General features: G+C 38.1%; 1 protein-coding gene across 1 annotated transcript in view; it reads right to left on the bottom strand.

Moving 5' to 3' along the window:
• Positions 1-12,464: 12,464 nt before the first annotated feature.
• COL28A1 (collagen type XXVIII alpha 1 chain) overlaps positions 12,465-23,526 on the bottom strand; it is a 142,512-nt gene continuing 131,450 nt past the window's right edge. The window contains exons 34-35 of the mRNA XM_054563975.1: positions 14,189-14,378; positions 12,465-12,718 (exon numbers count right to left, since the gene is read on the bottom strand). Of these exons, the coding sequence (XP_054419950.1) occupies positions 12,546-12,718; positions 14,189-14,378 (363 nt within the window). The 3' untranslated portion in view covers positions 12,465-12,545. The remainder of the gene's footprint in view (positions 12,719-14,188; positions 14,379-23,526) is intronic.

The following is a 23,526-nucleotide window of genomic DNA, read 5'->3' as shown; positions in this document are numbered from 1 at the left end:
TCAGTTTATTACTGTATTATTTTGTATTAATTACTGTATTTTTTTTCCCACATGGACAATTTTCAACCTACTTTTGCGCAGTCCTGTATAGGCTCTTGGGCCCCGGATCTCTTAGCTGTGGCCATGTGGTTGTCCTCTCAGCCCTCCTGAGCGAGGAGGGCACCTTTCACAGGGGACGCTTATTTCCTACACCCAAAGAGGCAAGGAAGAGTCAACATGTCCTTCTTGTACCAGCTGCTTGTCGGGCAACTTTAATTCAAAATAATCAACATGCTATTGTGGAATATTTTGGGGCCTGCCATGGGCCCCAACAGCACCTTAATATGGTTGAAGAAAAAATTACACCACCATGCTAATTGGTGAAATTTTAAATAGCCTTTTATTTCCCTAGTTAGATTCCTTTCCATAGTCATAAACAGGCAAGCTTTCCACTTCTCCTCTTGCTTTTGACAAATTGCTTTGCCTCCTTTTTCTCTGAAAAGGAGCCTTCGGACAACAATTCAATCAACGCCCTGTCATCAAATCATCACGCTGTTCTGTCAGCATCGTCTTTTCCTTCTTTTTGCATGTTGCAGTGGAACTGGTATATCTGGCTAATCCTCCCTCTTGTGCTGTAGGTCCTATGTTCTCCTCCACTTCAGGAACTTCTTTCTTTCAATGATCTCTCCTCAACTTCTCCTTCTATATGACTCCTTTCCAACATCGTAATGAAGTCTGTTCCCTTAAAAGCAAAACATATAAAAACCAGCCTTTATCACTGGGGGTAAATTGATTGCCAAAAAAAAAAAAAAAAGGCCCCAATTGTTTACCCTTGCCAGGGTGCTTTGCAATTCCTTCTATCAAGAGGTAAATCTCCTCTATTCCTTGAATCTTGGCTGACTTGCGACACACTTTGGACAGCAGAATGTGGCGTCATGGTGTGCCAATCCTAGGCCTCAAGAAATCTTGCAGATGCCTGTTCTCCCTTAGAACCCTGCCACTGCCGGGTGAACTATCACACTGGAAAATGAGGATAAGTCTTACCAAACTTCTCAGCAGCATTTACCACCTCAGACTCTTCTGCTTTGGCTTTTGTGCTTAGATGCTATGCTTCTGACTCTCAGACTTCTCCCTCTGGGGAGCCTGGGCAGGTTTCTCTTGATTTCCAACCCTTTAATACTGCTACTGGTCGGGAAACATGTCCTAGACACTGCACTCCCCACTTCATAATCCTATCGGGGAGACCTCATACACCCATTTCTTTCATACAACTGCTGTTTTTATGATTTGATTTTTATTAAAAAAAGGAAAAGGTACATTATTTAATGATTACATGTGAATCACCATGCTATTTTGTTCACCAAATTTAACCACTCTATAGGTGGTTAAGAAGTAACACATGTTAAATAAGAACATTTTTTCTTCATTTGTTGAAACTGGGTACTTTTGTAATCTTGTAGATTCTTTTTATTGCACCTATATTGCTAGATATTTTCTGTCAATGTTGTGACAATGTTGTGATAGTCATTAGCCACATTGTTGTTCCCCTGTACTTAATGTGATATTTTTCTTTTGTTGCTTTCAAGATTTTCCTTTAATGTTTTTGGCTTTCAGCAATTTGGCTGTATGGTGGCTGGGTGTTTTTCTTTGTATTTATCCTGCTCACAGTCCATCAGCTTCTTGGATCTTGACGTTAATTTTGTTCAACTAATTTGAGATTACCACTAATATGTCTTCAAATATAGAGTATTTGTGATCACCCTGAAAGCTCCATCACGTCCTTTTACAGTTATTCTCAGCTCCCTATTACACTCCCCATCCCAAGGGGTCCAGAGCTTTAAATTTTGTTCCTTTCATCCTCGCAAGCTGCCAAAGCTCAAGTTTAGGACATTCTGAAATGGTAAGTGTTGTGCGGCCATCCAGCTCCAGTGTTCTACCAACATCTCTAACTTCCCACTTCCCTTTAGATTTTTTAGCCTTGTTGTCCCTCAATATCTCATTATCAATCTGAGACCTTTAAGAAATGTCTTCTACTTTTTTCAACAATTTCACTGTTTTTAGCAGGAGAATTTGCCAGCCAAAGTAGCTCTGTCTATTACTGAGATCAAAAGTCTCAAATTTTAAATAAGTTAATTTAAAAAATAAGCACAAATATTTAGTAGAGAACTTTTCTAGTATGATACTCATTCTTTTTAAAATGAAGCTAAAAAATAAAAAAGCCCTCCCTGTGAAAGGCCATACAGTGTTGTTTGAATTGAAAAGAAGACAAAGATTTTTCCGTGGTGGAAGTGGAAACCAAAGAAAGCCTATATAAAGTACCAGAAACCAAGTCAAGGCATTTAACATGTCCATGACTGTTTATATCTGATGGTTCAGAAAACCAAATGATACCATTCAATATCCTATAGCAATTAATTTGAGAGTCTATTTTTGCAGATAAAATTATGAAAAATTTATACATTTAGGAGGCTCATTGAAGCTTTATATAAACCAAAATGACCTGAGGTGGGGTAGGATTAGCACTGGGGGAAAAAAAGATTAAGAGAGATATTCATTAATTTTAAACTAACAGTTCTAGGAAAGTACAGATAACAAACATATCATGGTAAAAACTTTCCACCTCTTTGTGCCAAGACTTCATGTAAAAATTATTTGCCAGAGACTTTTGGTACTGGAAATATAAATATTATCTATAGAGTTAAATTTAAAAGCTTCCTTAATTGCTTTTCTTTATTAATTAAACACACCAGATAAATCATTTGCAAATATGTTTAGCAAAGCTGAATTATGAAACTTGTTTCCTGACTTCCTCTGCTTACACCAGATTGGTTTTCCCACAGTGATGGATATTGGTTAGTATGAATTATAATGTCCACACTAACCAAAAAGAGTGTGCACAGGCTTTCAATTAGCATTTGGCCACACTGGCCAGTGGAAGGAAATGACCAGTGTCCTTCTTGTCCCTGGTACGTTAGCCTCTTTTTATTTATTTATTTATTTATTTATTTATTTATTTATCTACCTTTTTTAAAAAAAAAATTTTTCACCCACGGACTTTTTTTTTTTTTTCATTGTTTTTAGAGAGCGAGAGGAAGGGAAAGAGAGAGAAACATCACTGTGAGAGAGAAGCATCAATTGGTTGCCTCCTGTACATGCCCGGATGGGGAGTTGGACTCACAGCCTAGGTAGGTACCTGACCAGGAATAAAACCTGCAACTCTTGGGTTACGGGTGGTCCTACCAACTGAGCCACATATGCCAGGGCATAAGGCCCTTTTTAAAATGCCTGGTTATAGTTTTCACTGGAAAAATGCAAGTCCCTCTGTCAGTAAGCAAATTATTTCTTTCCTAGGTGGGTGGGTTTAATAACTGCAAGCTTCTAAATGCCCAGGACATATCTCTTTCTGCTTCCAATGGCTATTTTAAGGAAAAATGACTGTTCTTCATATTTTACTGCTATATTTCTAAAAATGTTCTTAGTCTCTAAGTGAATCTAAGAAAGATGGTACTGCAACCTCTAACCTAAGCAGTCCCTCTCTCTTCTTTCTACTTCTTTTTACATCAGCACTTCTGTTACTTTTCCCAGCCCAAACCATTGTAGGAGTCCAAGTCTACTGCCCCAGGTTACAGTTAGTTGTCATCTTGCTTGTGCCGTAAGTAGATGCCATAAGGGCAATGCTATTTGGGAGTCAAACAAAAGGGAGTCATTTTTTCCTGGACTATTATGAAATGCTTCATTAAGGATATAATATTTATAGAATCTTATAGAATATGTAGGAGTCTGCCATGCGGAGAAGAGGTAGAGGAAACAGCAGGCATGAAGACACAAAGACAAACATACCAAAATCAAACTCAACCTAGTACATGCGAGATTAGGAAGCAGAATGGCTGGAGCATGAGGTGGGGAGGGAATGATGAAACAGAACGGAAGTGGGATTGTGAAGGGAATTACAAACCCTGCTGAGGAGGCTGGACCTCCCCGTGTAGGTAAGGGAGAACGATGCTTCGAAAAGAATCTGATTTGTACCTTAGAGAGAATGTTTTCTTTAATTCTATGAATTATTAATTGGCCCAGGGAAGAATAAACATAAGGAGAACATTTAAAGAAGTTAGAACATAGAGGAGGGAATAGATTTGAGAGAGATCTCTGAGGTCTTAGTGACTTATGGAACGTGGAAGGAAGGCGAGGGCTGAAGGCAAGCTCGGACGACTGGCTGCACTGTGATGCCGTTGACAGACACGGCGACAAGAGGAGTGAAGCTGGGCTTCAGAAAGGCTTGCAGTTATTGTTGGAACCATGCCAGCACACTTATGGGTTAAGTAATAGGATAAGAGGATAAGATCTCCACCCTCCCTTCAAATACCCAGCGTCTCTCAAGAACAGGGATGCTAATTCAATCGATCACACGCAAGTCACCAATGTAGTTACATTTACCTCTAGGCAGGGACAATGCATAGTTTCAGAACGCTGAGCACATAAGGAATATCTAGTCTCTGGAGAATCCTCTTTTTCACTCTCTCCCTCTCTCTTTCTCTCCTCTCTTCTGTCTCTCCCCCCTCCTCCCCCTCCCCCTCCCACACGATACTTTAAAAAATATTTAACAGCTTTATTGAAATATGATTGATATACAGTAAACTGCATCTATTTAAAGTATACAATTTAATGAGTTTTAAAATATGTATATACTCATTTATTTTCTGCTTCCTATTTCCAAGTTAGTTTCCATTTTGGTTTTTCTTTCTTCTACTTAATTTATACTTAATATGTTCATCCTTTCTAAGTTCTTAAAGGAGTGAGCTTACATCATGGCTTTGAAACCTTTCTTCTTTTCCAATAACTATTCAGTGCTACAAAATGTCCCCTAAGTACTACTTTAGTAGCATAATTTCTTTAAAGATTTTATTTATTTATTTTTAGAGAGAGGGGAAGGGAGGGACAAAGAGAGGGAGAAAAACATTGATGTGTGAGAGACACATCAGTTGGTTGCTTCTCATATGCCCTTAAACAGGGACCTGGCCTGCAATTCAGGAATGTGCCCTGACTGGGACTCGAACCTGTGACCTTTTAGTTTGCAGGCTGGTGCTCAGTCCACTGAGCCACACCAGCCAGGGTGCATGTCATAAATTTTGATACACTGTGTACTTATTTTCATTTAATTCAAAAACACTTTCTAACTTCATCTTCGATTTCTTTTTTGACCTATGAATCTAGAAGTGTTTTATAGAATTTTGATATATTTGAGTTTTTTTCAAATATATTTTTGTGTTTGGTTTATCATTTAATTTCATTGTGATAACAGAACATATTTGGTATGATTTGAATTCTTTTAAATGTATTGTCTCTTATTTTACAGCCCAGGCTATGTTCCTTACCCAATACTCCATGCGTCTCAAGGTCTACCAGTCAGGCTGGTGTTACAGGTGTTGTTCCTGTTTTAGTGTTGACACCTGGCACCGGTACCTCTAATCCTTTCAGTTGGTTCAGTTCCAAGTTTTGGGTAGTTTCCTTAGATGCATTCATTCGTCATTGCTCAGGAGGAGCCCTCTGCAGATCTTCCAACTTTCTGCTCTGTGAACTTCTCTCGTTTCCAGTAGTTTGTCCTCATCCTCAGATTTCTAGTCACCATGGTCTTCCTGACTCGCAGCAATTTTTCCTCAATCCAGCCAGGGTCTGCCTTAGTCCCTCTTCTATGTACTGTAGCCTGGAAACATGTAAATCAGTAAGGTGGAGCAGTTGTAGCTCTTCGTATCTATTGGGGATCACCGCTCTTCATTAACTGATATACAGTGTTTTGCAAGCTGTTGTTTCCTATATTTTGTCTGTTATGGTTGTTTCAGGAATGTGGATAAATCTGGTCCACGTTACTGTATCTTGGTTGGAAACAAAATTCCCCATCTTTCTCTTTCTTCTTTTAAGAAGCTGTAACTGTAGCCATGTCAGAGCCTTTCCCTGCATGACAGCATGAGGAGAGAGCCAGCCACCTCCTACAACCTCATTCTCCTGTCAGATGTCAGCCAGGCCAGGGGCTACAGCCCCCATCCCCCCCCCCCCACAGCCAAGGCAAGCCCGAGGGCAGAAATTTGTATTTGTCAATTTTCACAGCAGTAACAAACAATCCCAGATCTAAGTGAATGATGAAAACATTTCTTTCTTGCACACATGACATGAGGGCTGCAATAGGTCCCAGCTCTGCTGGGCTCAGCTAGCTTGGCTTGGTTCATCTGGGCTTGCCTGGGCTCGGTTCTGTGCATCTTATTCCCGAAACCAAAATGAAGAAGACATGCTATTATCTTGGTGAAGATCCAGCACAAGAGGCACAGGGCCAAAACATACAAACGCATTTAAGGCTCCTGCTCAGTCATGGCTTATTTCACATCTATACGCATTCCACTCTCCAAAGCAAAGTAATAGCCAAGCCGAAAATCAAATGTATGGAAAGTACACCCTACCTACAAGGACCATGACATGGATCGAAAAATAAATAACGATTATGATCAAACAATTATAATCTTGCATACCTCTGAAGGCTTGCTATCTCTTGCTGTATTTTCTCTGCTATGTGCTCTGCCTGCACAATGGACGTTTTTCATAGTACTGAGCACATCAGAGTGTTCCATTGATTAATTTCAGTATGACATTTGCGTGGTTCTTTTGTGTTTCCTGCACTAGAAAATAAGCTTCATAAATGCAAAGATGGCACGTGGCACAGAGTAGGCAGAAACTGTTGTATGAGTGAATAAAGGTCTTTCTCTGCTTACTTTCCCAAGGCACTAAGGAATGTGCTAGATAGCATTTGGTTAGAAACTGTTTAGGATGAAGTAACCTAGGATCAAAAGATGCTAAGTGATCAAGCCATGCTTGTCATAGAGCTCAGCCCTGGTACTTGACTCAAGCATAGCAAATGATTTGGAGTTTTGATTTCCTTTTCTGTGCACATCCTTATGCATATGTCCTCTGTGGACAGAGGAGGTGGAGTTTGGAGCAATACTCAGGTGTTCCCGGATTCTTGACATAATTCCAAGTGAATACCTTCCACAACCACACCCAGTTTTTACACTTGGCATCCTGAGCGGCAGCAGGGAAGCAGAACACTGGGTGAAAAGATCAAAGTTCCTGTGGGATGAGGCTTCTGGTGGTCTTTAGAGCTTGACATTGCATCCCCAACAGCTACAGGGCTGAGCTAGGCTCCCACAGAGTTCTAACACTTCTATTATCAAGCGTTTGGAGTTCATACTAGGTTGGCTGCCCCAGAGTATCTTGAACTGCATCCAAGAGTGAACTCCAGAAATTTGTAGCATATCCTTGATACAGTTATTCCTGGGATCCACCTCGCACATTGTTGGCCACAGTAATTTCTGGAAACTCAGCATACCCTTGGGTATCCCAAATCAACATGACCGCTTGTTTTGAAGCTGGTTTTGCTTTGTTTGTTTGGGGAGCAAACTTAGAGAGGACTTCAGTGATATTGGCCATAACCTAGTTCTTTAACTAGATGATAGACACACAGGCTTTTATTTTACTTGAAAACCTAATTATATGTCACATATACTCTTTTGCATATATAAAATACTTCACCATATAAAGAAATGAAAAAATGAAAGTGAAATACTGATTAGAACTAAAGTGAGATTTCATTTCAACCATCAGATGAGCAAAGATCAGTGAACCGGCCATACTCAGGGGGGTGAGGAAACCAATGAGCAAGCGTGCTGCTAAGTTGGGGGAATGCAAATGGGCACAGTCTTTAAAGAGGGCACTTGGAAATGCCTGTCAAAAGCATGTTCACTTTGTCCTTACAATTTTCATTTACGAATATCTTCTGTAGATGCACTGTCCCTATATATAGACTAACATGGACAAGGATGTTCGATGAAGATTTGGTCGTAGTAACAAAACACTGGACACACTTAAGGGCCCAACAAAAATGAATTGATTAAATTCAAGTCTTCAAAAGACTCAGGTAGGACTTAACTGGCAAGGAATGAATTTTATAATGCTAAGTGAAGATGTGAGGGAGAGAGGGAAGGAGGGAAGGGAAGAGTCCCATAAGGAAATGAATGGTGTTTTCAAAGAGGAGCAAATGGTTGAGAGTAGCTGAATCAAAAAACATGTCGAAGGACCTGAAGGGAGATAAATTAGAAATGTAAGCAGCAATGAGGTCCCCCGCAAGACCTTGAACACTGTGCTAAAAAATGTACTCTGTCTCTTGAAGAAGCTGGAGCATCCCTAATGTATTTTAAAAAGGAGAATGATTGGATCCCATTTACTGTAACTCCACAGTGCTGGGTGGGTAAAGGTTGGAGGTGAGGATAAGATGGCGGTAAGGAGGCCAGCATTGAGGAAATGATGGACTCAGGGCAGAGAGGAACAGGAAGAGAGACAGAGCAGGTACACTGAGCAATTGGATATGGGGAGAGTGATGGAGAGGAAGGAGCTGGGGAGGTTTCACTGAGGGCAGATGATGTCACTGGCTGAGTGATCACACCATTGACAGAGAAATCGTACAGAGAGGGACTGCTGGTTTGTGATAAAGGTGCAGAGCGGTCCAAAGTGAACGTAAGAGATTTGGTCTCTCACTTTTAGTCTGGGAAAAGCTCTGGCACACTCTAATATTTGAAGAGGCACAATTTTAGTCCATTTTACTGTATCTGTGAGTATTTTTCTAATAACAAAGTCATGTACCACAGGGAAAGCCTAAAAATTCCAATATTCATTTCTTGGAAGACCAGAGATCAGACAATTACATAAAGGCAATGGTTTTGTCCCTGCCCCCCATGCCCACCATGAGGGACATGTTTTGTTTTGTTTTAAACAGCTGAAAGCAAGTCTGAGCAGAGATTTATTCATAATAGAATCAATCTGAGAAAAATCCCAATTTGCAGATACTGACAAAACCATTGCACTCTCATTAGGATGTGAGAGAAGGAAAACAGCCAAGTAATAAATTTAAGATAACACCAACTAATATGCTCAGGAGGAAATAATTGGAGAATTCTGTTAGTACTTAAAAATAATGTTAAGAAACTGTGAGTGCAGAGTGTAAGGGCAAATTGGAAGACTGGCAAAAATAAAAGTGAAGCCTGCAGTCAAGTTCAGAGAGAAAAAGGGAGAGAAGCCTTTGCTGTCTTTGCGATGCACAAGGCCTATTTCACCATTTAGAATTCCTACTATGTAATTCCTCCTTCTTTTTGCTTCCAAGATAGAGGGAAATTTTGCCGTGTCTTTATTAATGTGGCAGTTATCTTAGGTTTTTAATACTCTATTAGAATATAATATTTAGAACAAGGGACATGTTAGTTTGCTCCTTTCTCCTGCTCAGGTCCCTCTGAACAGCCTCACATACTGCAGGGCACACGCAGAGCTAGCGTCTAGGATGGGAAAAGAACCACAGAAGGAGGAGAAGCTGCTGAAGCAGCCTGAACGAAAGAGGACATAGCGCCCATCTTAAAATAATAACACCATTGTTCTAGAAGGCTCCTCAGGCCAGAGTAGGAGCCTGTTAGGGTGGAAGCCACAGGAGACACGCAGCACTTGCGACAGCAGTGAGGTCGGCATTATCTGAACGGGGCTGCCCAGGTAATCGTCCTAGCAGAAGTGTTCACCCCAAGAACGCCCAGTGACTTAGCATATTTGCCTGAAGGACATAAGCAACAGATAGAGGAGACATAGGACTAGAAGATTCTTGGTGATTCTTAGAGCCCTTCTTTTTAAACTTAATTCAAAAAGTCCTAACTTTCAGAGTCTGGTGTGACTTTAAATATATTTGTTTAAATGAAAAAGATTTTCAAAGATATTAATATTGATAAAATGATAAAAAATAATGCTTTTAAAATTCAATTCAGTTCAATATTTTTTAAAAATCCAAATTGCCATAAATATATGTGTGAAATATGATTTGGGGCTATTCTTATTTTATGGTCATACATACACACACATTCTAAAATATTTCTTACTTTAATGACATTATACTAAAAAATATTATAAGGAGAGGGAAATCTTGGACTCTTCAGAGCGTTAATCCATCTTTCTATTGTTATTTGCATAAGACATTGAATTATAGATTTGCAAGAAAAGAGGTCTAAATAGTGGCTAAAATCCCAAGTCAAATAGTCAAATAGCAGAGCGTCTCCAAAGGTTAGCATAATGCAGATGTCTCCTTGTGGTTTTCAGCCAGGGCTGTTCAGCTGACTTTCCTATGGGCGTTACAGCCTCACCCCAGACCTACTTAGCATCCAGTTCTCTGACGTTAATGAAGATTTATTGGCCATCTCCTCTGAGCTGACAATCTCTATCATTTTTCTATTTTTTCCTTTTTATTCTTTTTGATTTATAGGATCTCTTGGTTTATTAGAGATATGAAACAATTCTGTTACATATTACTTGCAAATATTTTTCTCCCATTCCCTCATTTACTTTTTGTTGCATTTAGGATAAACATTAAGACTAAAATCACCAGTCTAATTGTCATTGCATACATTTATCTCTCTCTGCAGACCCCTGATTAGAGCATTTTTTGCAGTGGGCAAAGTTGTTTCAATGGAATGATAGATCCATTCCAGATGAATGATCACTTAAGATATTTTAACATTTCAGTGGAGTGTTTTAATTGTTAAAATTCTTGAACATCATTAGTATTGATAAAATACTAAAAGTTTCTCAATATCTTAATTTTAAATGGAGAATTCTTTAGACACTACACATTCTTGATCCTAGCACATTTTGTACATAGTCTATTCTTTTTCCATTTGGGAATAGAGAAACAAAATGTCATGTATCTTCTCCATCTTTATTGGCTTTTTGACTAGCTTAAAACAGAAACATAAATCATCATTTTCTTTTCCAGAATTAATTCTCAGATTGTTTGATTCAGCCTCTCTGATTATTTTTCTAGCTAGACAACACTCCCTCTGAATCGTCTCTTTGTTTTGCTAATCCTGGTGAGGAAGAAGGGGAAGGGGTTGTTCTGAATCTCAAAGCAGGTGAGAGAGTAATAGCTTTTACTCACTGACACACCACTTTTCTCTTATTTTTCCTTTTACACTGGTATAATTTTTCTGATCTATTTCTATTCTCCTTTTCCAAGTAGTTAACTATGTAATAAAAAAGTAAGTTCTAATTTTTTATTTAATGAATTGAGTTCTTCCAATGTGCGCAGGAAGCTTCAACAGAATTGGTTGTTTGGTCATTCTCTATGTGAAATATTCACTGGTGTTCATCTTATTAGCAGATTTTTAAACTTACAAGTATATTGCTTATATTCTTTGGTAGTATCAAATATTACATCATAAAAATTTAATCAAACTACACAAAATGATTTTTGCTAAGATGGCTGTTCTTCCAGCACCTCCTTTCTTGAGTGTTTTCTTTAGTTTAGTTTAGTTTTATTTTGTTTTCAGTACCACTGACCTTGAATGAGGGCCACAGGCCTGGAAGAAGAAGAAAGGGTGCCAGGAGACAGACCCAAGTGCTGTCTGAGCTTAGCTCAAAACTGATGATCTTCCCAGACTGGATGTCACAAAATTGTTATGAAACACAGAGCCAATTCTCTATTACTCTGTTGGGTCATATTTCAACTCGATAGCTCATTTTTCAGCCTAAGGCCTCTCCCTAAAATACCCTCCTCAAGAGTGGATGTGGGTTTTAAGTAGTTCCTGGCTGTCAAGTGCTTTCTTTTTCCATCCACCTAGAATTGAAAGTCATTATTTACATATTTCCAAGGAGGGGCGAGAAAAGTTCCTTTATTTAAATTACAATTTTTGTTTTCAATATATAGTTTTAGCACACAATAAAGGTTTGTCATCAAAAATGTTGGAGGAGTGTAGAGTGACAGTTGTGAATCCACTTGAATTAAATCATTTTAATTCAGATTGGTTTTTCATTCAGTTTCAGAGCAAGTGGGGCAAAAATCTAACCACACCACTCCCTCTCCTATTCCTGCACCTCTCATCTCTCAGAACCATTCCATCTTGGTAGGTTTCTTCCAAGCAGGATATCGTTATCTCATGACTTCCTATGTACAAACACACTCCTGTTACATCTGACGCCCAAACCCGAGTGCTTCTCCACTGCCTACCTACCTTTTGCTATTAGCATGGCTGTGAAAGGTCTGGGTCGCTGAAGTAGGTAGATGTGACCGGGAGACCAGGGGACCAGGGAGGAATTGGGGGCTGGGCTGGGTAAGGAGCTTAATCCAACATATGACATAGAATGGGAATAAACAGGAATCAGGACCACATTGCAGGTTGTGAACTAGATACTAAACCTATGTATTGGGGTTGCACAGTTCTGAGTCAAATCCTCCGCTCAGCCATTTTTTTTAGTTGGGTCACTGTTAAATTTCTAAACCTTTCAGAGCTTCAGCTTCTTCACCTATAAACATGGTTAATAATATCTGCACCCTAGTGTGGTTATAAGGATTCAGTTATGTTTATAAATTGTAAATACTCAGTATGCAATCAAATATGGTGCTTTATTTGTATTGGGTGAGTATGTTGAAATTAGGAAGGTTCTTTCTAGACTTGTTGATAGAGATGTAGACTTGACGCATTACAGGCTGACGTACTGCCTCATCCTTGAATGCAGGTTTCTTCACATTCCTTTTGACTGTTGAATCTGTTTCCTGAGCCATAACAGCCACTGAACCAAAAGCGGGCACAAGAGTTGACCTGTTTGTCGTAATACCATCGAACCACATAGTCACTGCAGTTGCCAGGCTTTAGGTCTTCTAAGCATGTAGGGTCTAGGTTGAGAAAAGGACAATGTGTTGTTATAGGTTTTTCTTTCACTGAAAAGATGAAAAATAAAAGCTTTATAAAATTTGTTCTCCATGCACACTAACACGCCAACTAGGAAAATACTGTCCTAAACTAAAGAAGTGTTCTCTAATACCCAAAACATTTCCTCTACCACCTGAAACTCCACCAATAAATATACAGTCCTCTGAAAACATACAAACTTTTCATCTTCATGAAACCCCGATAAAAATTCCTATTTCCCGGAAAGCATAACACTGTGAGGCTTCATTGGCTAATATTCTTGTGAGAATTAGTTGACAGGAGAAAAAATAGAATTTCCTGGTTTACTTTGCAATTGACTAAAAATTAAATTAATATTTGATTTGATGATTTTGGCTTTCTATACACATTCCAATTTGTTCCTAGAAAGCACCGCTGCAATTACACATCATTGTGCCACTAAAAAAGAACATAAAGATCCTTTTATGTTACAAAAGAAAGTAAAGCAAAGTGCTCTCCTTCATATCACAAATTTCTTCTGTAAAGAGGAGCTCCTGCAGTATTAAAAAAATGACCTTTTATGTCAGTTTACAAATAGATTTCAGAAACACATCCACTGTAAAAAAGCAAAGAAAAGCTACAACAATAAATCCTTTGTCAAATCCTTTCTTATTTCATGGAACTCCTTAGTGCCACTATTCATATTTCCTACTCAAGGAAGAGGGAAGCCACAGAAAAAGATCAAATAGATACTGGCTGCTTTCTGTGTTCTGTGAGATGGTTTATATGTTATAAGCTTCATTTCTCAATATCAAAAATCAGCCCTCTCCCTATCTCTCATGATCATTTCCCTAGATTTGGAGTATGTTTCAATTCATTTAGTTCTAAAACTAAATAAACACTCCTTAAATCAAGTGGAAAGGAGCAGTGGATTTTCACTATCTTTGCTCTTAAAAACCATAACTAAATATCATGTAACTTGTTTTCAAGCCAGTCTTTTCTTCTTTTAAGCAAGAATATTGTCTTTCTGGCATGTTCTTCAGAAACTATATCTAATGGTTAATTTATATAGATATTAATCCCATAGAATATATGTTGATGAATCTAGATTCTAGTTTTTTTTCCCCTCTCTCTTCTATAAATTAGGGTTCAAAATTCAAATGTCTATGTGTGTGAAGCCCACATGTAAGTAATACGGAGTGGTAGGAACTACGGCAAACACGAGAGCACAGCCCTCTGTAAAGACTTTCAAATGAAAAATAATAACAACAAACACTAAAGAGATTTAAAATTTTTGACCAAGTTTGTTCTACAGCCAGCCGATTTTTCAATTCTCTATATAATAAAGTGAAAAATTATCTTTTGTCCCCCACTGTTTACAATCAAAAAACGTTCTCTCTAAAGGATATTGTAGAGAACATTTCTGTGCCTTTTTCACATGTAGATGCAGGAGCTGATTCACAGATACCTCTTACCTTTGTGCACCAACTCTTCTGGCTGTAAGTTCAAAATGGGACTTAGAGTTCTGGCTTCCAGGCCCTCTGCCCCATCCTCGTGGATGCTGAGCAATGGCCCTGGGGTGGCGGCCAGGCTCTCAGCCCAAGTAGGCTCTGGAGGCTCATTCTTCTCTGGAGTAGGCTCATCCTGGGTGCCGGGGATACTGACCTACACAAGAAGTTCACATTTCTGTTTCTGGTGATATCAAGTCAAAAAAGCGAGTTTGCTTTTGGGAACATTTAAGGAAAAGCTCAGCATGCTGCTTCTCCCCAGCTCTCCAATATTAATTCTTTTAATAAAAACTTAGGAAATGATGCCCCTCTTCTATGTCATGAAACTCTGAATACCTAAGTTGTGGGTTCTCCTACCACTCTTTGTAGGCGCATGTGTATACACACCCACATGCTTCCCATGCACACATGCTTTTGTGCCGAGCCTTCCAGAGGGGTCCACGTATATGTAGGGCACAAAAGGTCTGAGGTTGGGAGGAATTTATCTTCATTCTTAGTCACTGATATGAGGAGAGAAGATAACCACTAATTTCTTTGACTATTTTTTTCATGGTCTTTTTCTTTCCATTTCCTAACTAGAAAACTTAAAGTTTATTCCAAAATACCTACCCAAATCTCACCAATTTTGAGAATGGGAATTGGGGTGGCAAGGACAATAATACGCTAAAATAAAAACAATAGTAGTCACTTTTCATCTCTTCCTGTTAAACAGACCCCAGCATATGTCAAATACTATCGGATGCTCATCTTCTAAGAAGTTAAAAATATTAGCTAAGGAACAAAGGGTTATAATTTCAAAAGCAAATTTTGTGGGTTAAAAATTTTAATTGTCATCGACATGGAGTTGATTATTCATCTCAGTCCTGGCACAGTATGGTCATTTATCCTTACAAGGCCCCTGCCTGTTTATTTTTTTTTAAATTTGTTTGCTTTTTAGAATTTTATTTAAATAGGCAAATATGTGAATTAGATAAAGGTCATTTTTGATGCTGTCTTACCTGTGTTTCTTGTCATCCTGTGACTGGAGCCAACTGCTAGCATTAGCTGCTCTCTGCCACCTAAGCTGTTCTACTGTTTTTGATTCTGTATGCACTCACATGCACACACACAATGGGGGAAATGCTAATCAATTCTATTGCTGGTGTGTATATATTTACAGTAATTGAAGTGCTTCCAAGTAAATGAAAGCAAATATTTCCATTGGGACTGATTGGGTCATCAGCTGCATATAATGAGCACTCAATTCAAATACAGTAGTGTCCAAAACACTTTTGGTACAAATGGAGGTAAAACTCTGGTTCATTTGGCATTTCTTTTTCTTTCAGAATGATTTGTGTACACATATGACAATTTGAATGAGAACTTTTGTTATCAGCATAGAACTAGAGAATTTTAAGGCTAAAGGAAAACTTTCTCAGTACTTCATTTTCTAGGGAGGAATCTGAAGTTCCAAATGATTAGGGAGCTTCCCTAAAATTATTGGTAAGCTAGTGGGAAAATCTGAGAAATGCCTATTTCAGGAAAGAAATACTGTTGGTTTTTTGTGGGGTTTTTTGGGCACATATTTCTTTTTAAGCAAAATAAATAAACTAAAGGAGAAGGTTGCTAGAGGCATACTTTATCAAACATAAAAATGTCAATGGACATTAGACTACACTTCAGATATATTATCTCCCAAGTGATAACGTTCCTTTGCAGAAGTGCACTGAACAGCATGATTTTCTTACAGGAATTAACTCAGCCTTTAAATCATTACCTTATTCAAGCCTTAAGCCCTCATAAATTATTCTTTACCCCTTATACTTTTAGAAGTGTGTGTATTCTTCCTCAGTCGTATCATCATTTGGGAATTTCAACCCTGAGATCATTACACCCCAGGTTCTTAGACAGTGAAATTAATTTGTTTTTCATAAATGAGAATAATTTTATTTTTGGCTCTATGAAATTCAGATTATTTTTAAAAATACATAGTTGTTATGGTTTGCCATTTTTATAATTTTCTTCCTTATTACAAAGTGAACATTTTCATTGAAGGATTTTAGAAAATCTGAACAAGCAACAAGAAAAAAAGAAAAGTCACAAGTGATTGATTCTACCTCCCAAAAATACTCATTGTTGATATTCAGGTGCCTTTTTCCCTCAGTCTTTTTGCTATGTGCATATATTTTTGTGACAAAAAATTTACTGTACTATATTTCACTTTTTATGTTTTTTAAATTTAATATATCCTGGTTCCACATATTTTCCTGTGACTCTATATGCCATTTTTAAATGTAGAATATACCTAATTACAATGGTCTTTTTAAACATTTAATTTATTTGCTTTTTTCTTTCTGTTAAAAACCACATAGCTGATTACTGGTTAAAGAACACACATATCTGAGCCTCTGAGACAAAAGTCCTCTTCAAAAAAGTTTTAGCAACTTGCACTCTCACTATTGAGTATCTTTCTTAAACTATCACCATTTATTAGATATTATGGTTGGAAAAAAGAGACAATTACCAATTTGTTAGGTAAAAAATTCTTCAACTGATACACGGCCCTGCTACAATCTGTCTCCTCCACACTTTCATAAGCTCACCTTCCACTACTCTCAGCACGCCTTGCTGTGTCCTTTCTCTCTTTCCTTCCTCTTCATTGTGCATCAGGCTCAGAATGAACTCTCCCACCGTGGTCCCCAGCCAGAGAACCTTTCCCAAGAACCCAGTCAGTACTAACGTTCCTCTTTCGGACGGTGCCTAGTACCTTCTAAGGCTTCTGTAGTTGGCCCTGATCAAAGGGAAGTTAACCTTTAATCCTCTACTGTCTTGCATCATTTCCTCTTTCACGTGTGTGAACACCCCTTTCTTGGTAAGAAAAATTAAGCCACGCCACATTTCTCTTTCCTTTTTTTCTTCCTTCCTGTTCTTCTTTTTTAGAAGTCTGTATAGCCTAGATCAGCATATAGTGGCCACTGGATAAATTCAGAATGGGAGAGGGAGAAGGCAAGAAGAAATGAGGGAAAGAGGGAGGGGGAAAGAAAGAGGAAGACTTTGGATTAATTATTTAATTCCTTTAGGCTTTAATATCATCATTTTAAAAAGAGAAAAGCTTAGATCCTAACATAACTTCCAGCTCTAAATGTGGGGTTTAAGCAGCCCCACACTTGACTGGTGAAATACACACCAAATTCATGGTAGTGGTTCCCTGTGGAGAGAGGAGGAGAAAGAGACTTAAAACAAACAAAGGCCTTGAGCTTTATTTGAAACAAGGGCGAGTGAACAACTGTAAACAATGGTTACATCTGGGTGGTGGGGACTCAGATGTTTGTTTAATGTATTCTCTGTTCTTTCTATGAATCTTAGACCTCAGAACGGGAGCCTGCCTACCAGCTCCACAGATTTCCACTCCCACCACCCTGGCTCGCCTTCAGGGAGACAAATGGTCTCAGCTCCAAGCAGGGGCTCAGCACAGTGAAAAGACACAGATAGGAGACTAGGGGCCCGTGAAGGGCCCGCACGTGGGATTGGGGGCTGCTCCGTGCAGCCAGACAAGCAGCTGTGTCATCGACAGCCCCTTTCAGCCTTCAGACAGATGTTCAGGAGGAGGAAAACAGATTTTGAGCTGCATCCTAGGAACATGAATGTCTGACCCAAAGGAAGGTTATTAACCAGGCTCTACACAATTCCGAAAGGCCATTTGGTTTCTGATTTCTGAACACTTCCCTCGTAATTCATTACACAGAATCTCACATTTATTACAGACAAGCTCTTCAGATCTGAGCTCATGTCTTCTGTGCACAAATGCAAATAATCTTCTGCATTAGCCCATGTGGTCAGTTTTAGCTTTTCCCAGAAGTGCAGGTTGAAGTTTCTCCCAGTTGGCTGTGGGGATTCTGCTCTTACCACCTGGCTTAGCAGCCAGTGCCTGCAAGGTGCCTAGTTTCTCAGGCTTCTGACCTTGATTGACTCCTACCAGGTGATAGCACTTTTTTTTTTTTTTTTTTTTTTTTTTTTTACCAGGACTCTCAGCACTTACATACTTAAATTGAATGCTCTTTATTTGCATTTAAGGTTGCTGGGAACTGTCAGGAACACCTTGAGGTTTTGGGCTGCATCTCCTCTGTTCTCCTGCAGATTTCATAGAAGGTAAACTGTAGGATTTTATTTTGTTTAAACCCTTTCATACATTAATATATAAAGCCCAGTAAATGTTCATGGCATTGGCCAGAATATGTTTTTGACTGTTCTAATCATATATTTATAAAAGGAAGAATATTCTGGTAACAATCCCTTATTTTACAAATTAGGAGATGGAAATCTTAAGAAACAAGTGCTTTAGTCCTGGCTGGTGTGGCTCAGTTAGTTGGAATGTTGCCCTTGTTCACCAAAAAGTTGTGGGTATGATTCCTGGTCAGGGCACGTACCTAGGTTGCAGGTTCAACTCCCCCGTCAGGGTGCATATGGGAGGCAGCAAATCAATGTTTCTCTCTCACATCAATATTTCTCCCTTTCCCTCCCTCCATTCCTCTCTCTAAAAAACAATGAGAAAATGTCCTCAGGTGAAGATAAAAGAAAAAAAAAAGAAATAGATACTTTACCCAATGTCAGGCAGTTACCAGATTTCATTTCTAAGATGTCGTTCATTGTAAGGTACAGTATACATTTTTAAAGTCTTATAAAAAAAAAAAAAGACCACAACACACTTACTAGATGCACCCCAATCTCTGAAATAATGCAATAGAAAAAATATAAACTTTGGAGCCAATGGGATAAGTATTTAGCTTCAGCATTGAGACTACCACATTTCCTGACTTCCAGGTCTGGGATATTCCTTCTAGATCAGTTTGTAATATGTTTTTTTTTTTCTCTCCACCATAGGATAAGAGCATCTTATATTATAAGAGTAATAAGTCTATTATTAGCAATATAGGATGCTTACACAACGACTTCATATAACAATGCTAAGAATTAGTTGTTAAGCAGGATTTTATAAAAAAGAATTTAAGGTGCATTTTTTTTCACTGCCACAAAGAGAGAATTTTACTTGTGTTAAAAAAATAAATTATATTGACTGGTATGACCAATGACCATCTCTATATATGTGGCTTAGTCAAGGCGATTTATAAATAATTAAGTTTAATTTCAGGAAATCAACTTAATTTTCCTGTCAGTGGATACAGTAAACTAATAGTAGGCCCAGTCCCAAATGTTCTGGAAGTTTGAAAAGTCCATGTCATTTGAAAGGATTGAGAATGACCTTTGAATAGACTACTTCATTTAGTAGTGAGTATAATGTGATTGAGCAATCTACATTTTACTTGAATAGGACATTAGGATAGCATATAGATGTACTGAAATACTGTTATTTTTCTTAAACTAGTGTCATGGAGGCTTAGTACCAAGTTAAAATATATTTTAACGTGTGTGTGTGGGGGGGGAGAACAATAGCAGACTGGCCTGTGGAATAATTTTATTATAAAAAGAGAAAGGATAGTAGAAGGAGGGACATGTGAACTACAGGATGGTTATGGAATTTTTTAGATGGGCGAGTCCGGAGCCTACTTACTGACTATGGAGCAGGAGTCTGAGATGTTGGCAGGAAAGAGCACAAGAGTGAAGCAAGGTCCCGGTCTTGTCAGAGAAGGAAGAGAATGGGCCTCAGAGCACCGGGTAGGGGACTAACAGCTGTGCCATCAGAGTTGAGGATAGAGCCCAGGGCCAGGTTTTGGGATCAAGGACCCCATCTAATCCCAGTGTCAAGTGAGAACCTACCCAGGTCTCCTGCTCACTATCAGAAGGAGCCTCCTTTAGATGGATCTCAAAATGGAGTAAGAATGAGTGAGCGTTGTGGGGAAAGGAGAGGATGAGATGGGAAGAACTACAAGGGTGAAAATTGAGATGGAGCTCTCTGAGCAGCTTGTGTGGTAATGACGAGGGAGAGAAATGAGGCAAGTGGGGGACCAGGGATGGGGTCTTACTAAAAGGAAGAGTATGGACAAAGAGACGTGGGACAACCAGCAAAGTTAATCTGCTGTGTTCGTTTTCTGTAATGTACATTGATACAGAATATACATTTCTTCCATAGATGCAGAGCCTATTTTCTAGACTTAAGGCTAGACTCGAACCATCCTTCAGGACAACATCAGAGGGAAAGCGGAGGCTCCTAACTCCCCTTTTCCTCCTCCACATCTTTCCACCTGGGGCAGAAGCATCCAGAGGGTCTTTTCCTACACTAGCTTGATTGTTGCCATCACTGGTTGCCATGGAATCAGTCTGTATAGGAGTCCCACAGCCTTCTTTCTACAGAGAGGAAGAAATCTCTGCAACTAGTTATTTAACTTATCTGCAATCAGGGACAATTTTTTTGTAATACAAAATTTTTTTGTATTACAAAAAAATAAAGCTTTATGGAAAGCGTAGATAGGGCTTCTTTCCTTTCTAGTCTTTTGTATATATGTGTGTGTGTCGGGGGATCTAGAATATTTTTACAAGAATCCCGCTCCAGTGAATAGATATGTTTTCTTACTTTTTATTGACACACAATTGACATAAAATAGCCTATTTGTACCTAGTTTCAGATATACATCATAGAGATTCAATATTTGTTTCATATATATATTAAAAACACAAATATGTATAACTAAATAAATACATATATAAAATAAAATAATCCTCACCATAAGTCTATTTACCACTTGTTATTATACAAAGTTATTACAATATTATTGATTATATTCCCTATGCTATATATTGTATCCCCATGTCTTATTTATTTTATAACTGAAAGTTTGTGCCTTTTATTTATTTTTTGGAAGTTTGTACCTCTTAATTCCCTTCATTTATTTTGGCCCTGAAACCCTTTCCCTCTTAGATAACCACCAGTTTCTTTTCCTGTATCTGTAAATCTGTTTCTGTTTTGTTCATGTTTTGTTCTTAGATTCCACATGTAAGTGAAATTATAAGGAATTTTGTCTTCCTCTGTCTGAATTATCTCAATATAATATCCTCTAGGTCCATCCATGTTATTGCAAATGTTAAGATTTCATTCTTTTTATGGCTAAGTAGTATTCCATTGTACGTAATTCCCAACTCTTCTTTATCCATTTATCTATCAATGGGCATTTAAGTTGTTTCCATGTCTTGACTATTGTAAACAGTGCTGTGGTAAAAATAGGGGTGTATATATCTCTTCAAACTATTGTTTTCATTTCCTTTGGATAAATACCAGGAAGTGGAATTGCTAGATTGTATGGTTATCTATTTCAATTTTTTTTTTTAGGAAACTCCATAACGTTTTTCATAGTGGCTGCACCATTTTACATTCCCCACAACAGTGTATGAGGATCCCCTTTTTTACACCTCTGCACCACCACTTGTTTGGGGTTTTCTTTTGGTTTTACTTTTTGGGTTTTTTTTGGTTTTACTTTTTGGGTTTTTTTTTTGGCAGGTTTGAGGTAGTATCTCACGTGGTTTCGATCTGCATTTCCCTGATGATCAGTCATGCTGAGCATCTTTTCCTGTGCCTGTTGGTCATCTGCACGTCTTCTTTGGAAAAGTGTCTATGCAAGTCCTCTGTCCATTTTTAATCAGATTGTTTTTGATATTAAGTTGTATAAATTCTTTATATACCTTAGACACTAATCCTTTATCAGATATACAATTTGCAAATATCTTCTTCCATTCAGTAGGTTGTTTTCATTTTCTTGATGGTTTCCATTGCTGTACAACAGCTTTTTAGTTTGATGTAATGCCATTTGCTTATTTTTCCTTTTGTTGCTCTTGTCTGAGGAGACTGGTCCAAAAAATATTGTTAAGACTGATGTCAAAGAGATTCAAGTCTTTAATTGATTGTGAATTTATTTTTGTATATGGCATAAGGCAGTTGTCTGGTTTCATTCTTTTGCATGTAGTTGTCCAGTTTACCAACATCATTATTGAAGAGCTCATTTTTTCCCAGTTGTATATACTTATCTCTTTTGCCATAGATTAATTGAACATATACGCATAAGTTTATTTTGGGGCTCTCTATTTTATTCCATTGATCTGTGTCTACTTTTATGCTAGTACCATGCTGTTTTGATTACTATAGATTTGTAGTATAGTTTAAAATCAGGGATCATGATAACTCCAACTTTTTTGTTCTTTCTTAAGATTGCTTTGGCTATTCAGAGTCTTTTGTGGGTTCATACAAATTTTAGGATTATTTATTTTGATGAAGTTTGCATCAAATGTATAGGTTGCTTTGGGTAGTATGGACATTTAAGCAATATTCTTGTAACCCATGAATATTCCATTCTGTCATCTTCAATTTTTTCATCATTGTTGACAGTATTTATTAATGCATTTAGAATAATGAAAGATGCCTTCATGCAGGAAATGAAAATGCTTATTTGCTTAATGAACCATTATGGTTATGACCGATTGGTTGAATAATGTTTACTTGATTTTATTGCCCTACTCCCATTTATATCCTGGAAGTCTTAAACCATAACTGGCCAAACCCAGAAAAAATAAAGGAACACCAAGTGCCAGCATTATTAGACCCAAAGAAAACAAGGGTTTAATTTAAAAAAAAAAAAAAGATTTTATTTATTTATTTTAAGAGAGAGGGGAAAGGAGGGAGAAAAAGAGGGAGAGAAACATTGATGTGCGAGAGAAACATTGATCAGTTGCCTCTCGCATGCCTCCTACCTTAGGGCTGGCCTGCAACACAGGCATGTGCCCTGACCAGGAATCAAACCAGCGACCTTTTGGTTTGCCAGGTGGTACCCCACACACTGATCTGTCAAGGCAAGGTTGTTCATTTGTTCTTTTTAATGTGTACAGTCTTTTATATAACAGTATAATTTTATGCCTTTCATTGAAGAAAATCTTTAGATTTTTTAGTCCAACAGTTGATGTCGCATTCATTTGGTCAGTAAGTATTTATTGAGGCACAATTTTAGGTTGTGAGTGGGACACAAAGTTTAAGGAGACACAGACCATGTCCTCAAGGAATTTAAGTCCATTAGAAAAGTTAAGGTACATACATAAATAATTATTAGCAATGTAAAATGTGATAAATTCCAGAAGAAGTATAAATTATCTGAGATTTCAGGAGAGAGATGGTAAAATGAATGTACAGGTTTCACTTCCTGGGACTGACCAGAAAGAGCAACCAAGAAGGGCATTGCTGAAGTGCTATGAACTTAGTAGAACCTAGGAAATCCTTCTGCTTTCTTTACTTTCCCACACACCTGTTCCCAGATGTTTAGTGTGTATCAAGTTCATCCCACAATTACATAAAAATACTTAAAGTGTAAGTCCTTCTTGGAGATGGAAAC

The sequence above is a fragment of the Pteronotus mesoamericanus genome, unplaced genomic scaffold (assembly GCF_021234165.1).
Source record: "Pteronotus mesoamericanus isolate MK-2021 breed Mesoamerican mustached bat unplaced genomic scaffold, CSHL_Meso_final scaffold_85, whole genome shotgun sequence".
Lineage (NCBI taxonomy): Eukaryota > Metazoa > Chordata > Mammalia > Chiroptera > Mormoopidae > Pteronotus > Pteronotus mesoamericanus.
The sequence above is the reverse complement of the archived record's forward strand: the minus strand, read 5'-3'. Positions and strand labels throughout refer to the sequence as shown.